The sequence below is a fragment of the Alligator sinensis genome, unplaced genomic scaffold (assembly GCF_000455745.1).
Source record: "Alligator sinensis unplaced genomic scaffold, ASM45574v1 scaffold881_1, whole genome shotgun sequence".
Lineage (NCBI taxonomy): Eukaryota > Metazoa > Chordata > Crocodylia > Alligatoridae > Alligator > Alligator sinensis.
This window is the reverse complement of record NW_005842346.1, coordinates 66525-75191: the sequence shown is the minus strand read 5'-3', so window position 1 is coordinate 75191 and position 8667 is coordinate 66525. Positions and strand designations below refer to the sequence as shown.

The window sequence follows — 8667 nt, the reverse complement described above, 5'->3', positions numbered from 1 at the left end:
GTGGAAAGCTATCACAAATGAGCTTTCATTTACCACAAATTAAGTATGTTCACATTGGCAGTTAACACAGAGCAGGAGATGCACAGTAAGACCCTGTTCTTTTTGTCTTGCAGTTACCTTTCTAAGTGCTCCTACCCTAAAAAGATTACAAATGACTCATTTTAATCACCTTACAAATGAGGAAAGTAAATGGGGAGAGAGAACAGCAAAGGCTGGCGAACCTTCATAAGTGAAGCAATGACATACACCAATACTCACCCGTCATTGGAACAAGTCAAAAATTCTTCCTTTATTTTGGGATGCCAACAGCCTGTATTAAGCATTGCTGTATGACCCTAGAAAAATAAACACAGAGACGATAATCAAAATCTCAGGGAGGAGATAAAAAAAAAAAAATTAAGAGTAGACATTTCACTCCATCTTCCTATTTTCAGGATCCCAGTCTAGAAATACCTTGCACTATGAAGTATAATCATTTCCAACTGCCAAATATTTCATCAGAAAACAGATGTCTTGTAACAGCCCTTCAAACAATAATGGGCTATAGATAAGGAACTATACTTCAGGTGTGAAATAGGCATTTTCAATTAACAACTGAATTTTCAGTTTCAAAGTAACATCTTAAACACTGTTGTGAGCTTTAGGAAAGGATGACAAAAACAAAAGAAAAAAGCTTACTGAAGGTAAGGGGGAATGGGTGGGGAATGGCATGAATTCATAAAGCTTGGAAATGCCACTCTAGATGAACAACCTTTTCCTTGTGATTTATACCTAGTTGCTTTTAAATGAAAACTAGAATTCAATTAAAATGCAGAAAACAGCATTTTAACTTTTTATTAAACTACATTAAATGGGTTAGGCACTGGAGGTGAAACTTGTCATAATATATTTTGCTTTTAAAACTGATTTGTTAAACAAAGACAGTAACATTTGTAATAAATGAATTAAACTGACTGATTCTGGTCACGGTGTCCTTCATGTTCTTAAAACTAGTAGATTTCAGGCTCACATCTGCTTTTTATTCACTGACTGGAAGTGAAAAACAAAAATATATATATTTGGATTTTCAAAATGTTTTTGACAAGGTCCCTCACCCAAAGGCTTTTAAAATACTGAGATGCCATGGGATTGAAGGAAAGGTTCTTTGGTGGACTGAGAACTGATTAAAGATAGGAAGCAAAAGGGTGGGGCTAAATGGTACCTATTCAGGATGGAGGGAGGTCAAAAGCATGGTCCCACAGACATTTGTGCTAGGCCCAGTTTTGTTCAATATTTTCATGAATGACCTGGAAATGGAAATGGGGTTGCACAGTGAAATCTTGAAGTATGCAGATGATACTGAATTTATTCCACGTAATCTAATCCCAAAGTGACAGAAAAGAGCTGCAGAAAGATCTCACAAAGCTAAATGAATGGGCAAAAAAATTGCAGATGAACTTCAATGTTGACAAGTCCTTTCCTTTTTCATGTCCTAGTGACAAGCTATTTAGCAGAATTCACAGAATTATTAGAATCTGACAGGGCTGCACTGTGAATGCTTCTGCTACCCATTGAGCTCTCAGCCGTGTGCCTATATATTTTAGTTGGTTTAATAAAAGATATCACATCTACCCAAAGAACCTTGCCTGCCTATATCCTTAGCCATCCCAGCCCCCCTAGTGACAAGTGGAAGGTAGTGCACACTGGGAAAAATAACCTCCATTATACGTACACAGTGCTGTATTCTGAACTAGCTGTTATGACACGGGAAAGAGACCTTGGAGACACTGCAGACAGTTCTCTAAACCAGTGTTTCTCAACCAGTGGGACACGAAGGCCATCTAGGTGGGATGTGGAGAAGTGGCGGGGTTGCTGCTGGCACTTCTGCTGCCATGTGCTGCTGGCACTTCCAGGTTTGCTCGTGGACCAGCTACCAGGGGACCCCTCCCCATCCCCTCCGCCCCCACTCATTGTTTATTATGTTGGGCCCAGAGTTTTGGGGACCAATGGTTGGTGGGACGTAATGTGGAAAAGGTTGAGAATTGCTGCTCTAAACCATCAGCTCAAAGTGCAGTAGTGACCAAAGAAGCTAATAAAATGTTGGGCATCATTAAGAAAGGAATTGAAAACAAAATAGAAAATATAATCATACCACCGTACAAATCCATGGTACACCCACATCCTGAATACTGTGTGCAGTTCTGGTCTCTGCATCTCAAAAAGGATGTAGTAGAAATAGAAAAGGTATAGAAAAGGGCAATCAAGATGATTAGGGGTTCACAGCAGCCAGTATTCCAAGAGAGAGTAAAAATGCTAGGATTTTTCAGTTTGGAAAGGAGAGGGCTTAGGAGGAATATGATACAGATCTACAAAATCATGAAGACTGTAAACAAAGCAAATTGGGAATACTAAAAGTAGGGGGCACCTGCTGAAATTAGCAGGAGACCGGTTTAAAACTAATAAGAGAAAGTATTTTTTAATGCAGAGCCTAGCTAAGTTGTGGAATGTGTTACCACTGGAGGTTCTAGAGGTAGATAGTATAGCCAAATTCAAAAAAGGACTAGACAAATTCAGATGATAGCTCCATTAACAGCTATGAAACTGAACAGTCAGTGGTGCATCCTCTGGCACCTCAAACCAATGAAGGTGGATGCCAGGAAAGATATGACAGGCTAGATCACTTTAAATATGCTCAGTTCATATGTTCTCCCTCTAAAGTAGTGGTGCTCTACTTTTTGGCTTGGCAGTCTGGATGAATGACATGGGGCCAGTCTGCACACTGGATCAGACCTGGCACGCTGGGATCGGGGCCCAGCACTGCCTCCACCTGACTCTCTGCACCGAGATTGGGGTCAGACTGCCTCCAGCCAGCTCCACACACTAGGATTGGGCTTCTTTACCTCTACCTGGCCCTATGCATGGGGATTTGGTGCACTCTGTTTGCCTGGTCCCACACACCAGGATTGGGCTCTGCACTGTTTCCGCTGGGCCCTGCGTGCCCAATCCGCCATGCAGGGCCACATTATCTGACTCCTGAGGCTCCTCATGTCAGGAAATTTGGGAACTGGTAGTAACAACTGCTGCCACTGCTCCCCTGTTGCCAAATTTTCAGACACAGGGGGCATTTGTACACGTGCGTGCGCTGCAGTGCCAGGTACTTTTAAAAGCGCCTGGCACTGTGGCACATACATTTGTATAAATGGTGAAATCCACGTCAGTGCTGAGAAAATGGCGGCAGCATGCTTTTCAACTAGAAAGGTGTTTTAGTTCAAAAGCATACCGCTACCACTTTCTGCACACTGATGTGTGTTTTGATGTTTATAGAAATGTATGTGATTCAGCGCCGAGCACGTCAACATGTGTACTTGTAGACTTGATTAATCGACTCTGCTCCGATGTGCTGGATATCCAGTATATTGGAGCAGACAATGATATGTGTATAAATACCCAGGGGGGACCTCATAGGCCAGATGACATGGCTCTGAGGACCAGCTGGCTGGGTGTTGAAACCCCTGATCTAACGCATCCACTTCTGCCACAGCTGGAGATGGAATACTGGGCAAGACAGATCATTAGTATGACTTAGTATGGCACTTCTTATACTTTTACATTCTTAAGTTAAGAGCAGGAAATGTGCTAACACAATACCAGTACAGGGGAGGATCAGAGATGAATCATAGAATCATTGAAAATTAGGCTTGGAAGGGACCTCAGGAGGTCATCTAGTCCAACACCCTGCTCAAAGCAGGACCGTCCCCCAACTAGATCATCCCAGCCAAAGCTTTCCCTATCTGGCTCTTAAAAACCTCCACGGATGGAGATTTCACCACCTCTCTGGGTAACCTGGTTCCAGTGTTTTACTACCCTCCTAGGGAGATAATTCTTCCTACTATCTAACCTAAACTTCCCTTGCTGCAACTTGAGACTATTGCTCTTCCTCCTTCTTCATCCACCACCACTGAGAACAGTCTAGCTCCATCCTCTTTCAAACCCCCCTTTATGTAGATGAAAGCTGCTATTAAATTTCCTCTCAGTCTTCTCTTCTCTAGACTAAATAAGGCCAGTTCCCTCAGCTGTCCTCAGAAGTCATATGCCCCAGCCCCTGAACCAATTTGTTCTCCTCTGTTGGACTATTTCCAATTTGTCCACATTCTTTCTGTAGTTGAGATGCAATGAAGTGCACTTGCTGATTATAGTGAGGGTCTGGTTTAAATCACAGGCCCAGTTTGCTAATATTGTGGCATGATCATGGTGGGGGCAGCCATTTTCATGTCCAGATTGTGGTGTCCCATCCCCCCCACAACCCCCCGATTGGCTGAGGGGACAGGTTGAGGCCAGGTTTAATTGCAGCTCCCATGGTCACTGGTTACTGCTGAAAAGATCATGGGGAAGGTGTCACTAAAGGGACAAGTGAAGGAGAGAGCTTGGGGATGGGTTCTGTTGGCTGGAGAACGTCTGCAGCCGCCATTGTGCTGCAACAAAATGCTGCAATATGGCCGTTTGCTGGGGCCAAGTGACTATATCATGGCATTTGGCTACAAATTGTACTTTTCATGAAAATCACTTAATATTGTGATTTTCACAAAAAATGCACAATAGCTATTTAAACCAGGCCCTAATTATAGTATAACCAGGAACCAACAGAATTACGTGGGCCAAGAAAAAGGCAAATATGATTCTAAGAGCTGCAGGGCAAGATATTTCCACTAGAGATGGGAAAATTAAGTACTGCTGAACTCCCATTTTGACTACAGCATTTAATTTTGGGCATCCATGTTTAAAATTAGTAGTGCTCAACCTCTGGAGGGGGAACAGTGGCAGCAGTAACTGCCACCACTTCCAAAGTCAATTGCTGTGGCTGGATCCAGCTAATGGGGCTGGGCTAGTGTGCAGGGTTGCTACAAGGCTGGATCCAATATGGGCATCCCAGAAGGTTGAGCACCATTGTTTAAAGATTAATTCAAACTGGAAGAGGTCCAGACAAGGGATATTAGGATGATCAGAGGAATGGAGAGCATACATACATGAGACTAGCAAAATGAAGGCTGACAGAGAATATGACAGCTGTCTATAAATATATCAGAGAAAAAACAAAACAATGTTGACAAGAAAAAATGGCTATAAAACTAGCAATGAATAAACTTAGGCTAGAAATTATGAGATTCTGAGCCCCACTCTCTTAAGGACTATGAAACAGAAAAAAAAATTCCAATAAGACCACAGGGAACAAAGTGACTACTTTTAAGATGCATCTTGAGAAGTTTTTAAAAGGAGACTATACAGTGCTGTTGTTTGCAGCAACAGCGGCTAGATTTCATGAGTCTTCAAGCCCCTTTGTATCCTGTATCCTCTGTTCTTATATAATGGTCATACTGATAAGTTACACTGTGCCTACAGTTATGCAGACATTATGAGGCAGTCCTTCTCTATGTGCACTTTTAACAAAGAGAAATGTCCAGTATTATGTAAGCTTCATTCAGATGCTTTGTATTCAAATCCCAAATACCAAAAAAATAGGGTATTCTGTTTAAGATTATTCTTCCTGTGCTGCCAGTGTATAACTCCCATTCAAAATTACTGAGCACCAACAGTAACTTTCACCATGCATTTTATACATACACTACAATTCCTTCTTGTCCACTGCACTCTCAGGCTGTTTTCCTCAAACACCTATTAGTCAGTCAATTTTTATTAAGATATGTCATCTGCTTCTCTTTTCTCATTGGTTTATACTTTTAATTATTTTGCCATTCCTTTTCCATTTTTTTTTCTTTTGCAAATTGGTAGAAATCACCATTGCCAACTAAAGACTTCAGTTTTTTAGTACTGCTAAACACGGATGGATGGAAACATTTATAGTGACAAAGGTGCTAAATCATAAGCCTTTGGGATTTTCATACCTACAGATCCTTCACTAGAAACTGCCATAGCACAAAAGTGCCACCTTAAACTACATCAGCCCAGGTCCCTTCAAAGTTGGTTGTTAACAGACTACTCTTGCATCACCTTGGAGTTAATTTAGGAAGGGTTTTGAATAGTGTAACTAAAGCCTAGAAACAAATGTGAAATAAAATGAGAGATTTTGATTTTTGAAGTTAAAGCAGTGGTTCTCAAACTTTTTAGATTCAAGGCACACCTTGGAAATGCCAGGTCTTAGTTTTCACCTGGTTTTTAACTATGGAAAAGTAATAGACCACTTCTTTGTTGCAAAGAACTCAAAAAGATAACAACATGTCAGAATGGTTTTCACACACTGGATTCCTATTTGAAACTTTTGGGTTTATCTTGCGAATCACATTTGCTGTAATATCCTGGTTGAGAATCACTCATGAAAGTAGTCACAGCAATTTCTTCAATGCAGAAATATAAGCTGGTGGATACTGTACCAGAATGTAAGCTGATATAAGGGCTGTCCAACTTGTTGCACCATATGGGTGCTCTCCCACTGCACCATACCGTGCTGTACAAGAGGCCCCTGACCCCCTGAGACATGGGTTCAATTGGACCCATAGGCCGTGCCACCATGCCTGACCCGCAGGGGTAGGGGTAAGAAGCAGAAGCTGGAGGAGACCCTGGTAGCAGATCAGTGTGGGAAGCGCTGCCTGGTCAGGACTGCTTATGCTGCAAATTAACCCAGGTAGCCTGCAAGCTGTGAGCTGGGACAGCTCTGTTTTAAAGCAATTAACAAGATAAATGAAAAAAGAAAAAGCCTCTTAAGAATATGGCCTCTACCCAGTTCCCTTGTACATTAAGTACATACTTAATGTAAGGATACATGCCTACAAAGAGAAAGAATGACTTCCACGATACTGCATAAAAAGCACACCTGCAAAACTAACATAGAATAGTTTCATTTTAAACATAAAATTACAAATGAAGTTGAAAAAATACATTAAAGATAGCAGGCAATGTGCACCAAAAAGGTAAAATGGCAGCATAACAGCATACAGCATTTTGATTATAGGACCATATTATAATAAAATTTCAAAAGTTAACAACAACAAAAAATTTGAACAAGAACTAAAAGAACAGTTATTCTTAGATGGCTTTATATATATATAATATATATTTCACTAGCCAAAAGAAATAGTGATCTGACAAGAACAGCATCAAGTAATGCAGTATTTTGGCTAGCTACTTGGCAGTAAGCTTTGTAAGTACTAAATAAAGCAACTTTATCAAAGATCTGAGCTTTAGAATTTTTCGTATATTTGGATTATAAATTTTGAACTATTTATAAAATGGATGTAATTTAAATTATTTATGTAAACAGAAGCCTTATCACATGTAAGATGTTGAGAAGAGAGAGGACAGATTGGCTAAACTGCTGGGATAGAGTTCAACAAGCTTTTGAATGCAAGACATTTTTCCTCACGTCAGTACAGCTGTCTTTCTAATAGACAGGTTTTCATTCTATCCCCCACATAAAGCTAGAAAATAAAAATAGCTATCCTGAAAAGGTTATGAGCTAGCCCTTCACTATACGCACTTTTAACCAGTAACAAAGAAAAATGCATATTGTTCATTCAGTGTTTGACAGTCAAGTGACAAAGAGTAAGACAAGATGTCCGTGGTATCTGAACAGGAAGAGACCAAAAGTGGGTCTGAAGAGTAGGTAAAGGGAGAGGAAACCTTATAGTCAGACATAGTAGACCCTAGCTCAGGGGTCAGCAACGTTTTTGGGCAGAGTGCCAAAAACACCTAAGACCTTGACTTGTAAGATGTTGGTGTGCCAAGGGTGGATGGTGAGGGAGCCACAAGGGGCCTAATCCTTGTTGTGGCAGTGCAGTTCTGGCCCCTTCCCCACCAACCACCCAAGGCACACGTGCCAAACAAAATGCCTTTGAGTGCCACGCTCTTAAACCTGTGCCAAGGGTTGCCGACCCCTGCCATAGCTCCTCTTTGTATCACAAGGGAATGGAGCTTTGAGACAGGACTTCTCTGGCTCCTACTGCCAGCTAAGGGATAGGAAAGAAAAGAAGTCAGATGGTTCTTGCATCCTACCCCTCAACTTTAAGTGTTTCTGGGTATATGGCGATAACCTTGCTCCAACAGCTGTCCTGACTCCACCCTTATAATTGAAGTATATTTGTTTGTATTTCCAGGACGCAGGTGTCTGAGCAATTACCTGTTTTGTTGAACAGAAAGGAGTTTCCTTCCTACTGAGTTGAAGTGATGGGGTCAACATTTTTTCCCTTCCTTAAAGCATTGCTGATACGGTTACGTTAAAAAGAGTACAAAGAGAAACGCTAACATTAAGAGGTAACCTAGAAATGTTTAAGTCATAACAACTTGTGATTGGTGACTACTTTGGGTAAGGACTAAACAGTGCCAGCCCCTGGAGTTATATAGGACATTCAGCTTCCCCTTTTGCCTTTAAGAGGAAGAAGAGACCTGGAGTCTTTGTGGACTGAGATCCCCCTGGGGCAAGAGTATTCAGAAATGCACAGGCGCTTCCCTGAGTTATTGGTTATAATGGTACATGCCGTTCAGTACTTGCTCTGGGCCCAGTTCAATGCTTGGTGTACAAAGTTAAGCTAAGCAAGTTGCAGCCCATCCCCTTGTATTTCATTTGTCATTTATGTCCTGATTCATCTCACATAAATAGCTTCTAATCTAAAGGAAAACAAGCGTGACTCACAGGAAGGAGCAACATGACATGTAATGGTCTTTCCCCGATTTAATTAA

At 41.3% G+C, this 8667-nt stretch overlaps 1 protein-coding gene across 1 annotated transcript in view; it reads right to left on the bottom strand.

Moving 5' to 3' along the window:
- Positions 1-8667, bottom strand: part of WDR70 (WD repeat domain 70) — a 215168-nt gene that overhangs the window by 174675 nt on the left and 31826 nt on the right. Inside the window, exon 5 of the mRNA XM_006028943.2 lies at positions 259-335. Within this exon, the coding sequence (XP_006029005.1) occupies positions 259-335 (77 nt within the window). The remainder of the gene's footprint in view (positions 1-258; positions 336-8667) is intronic.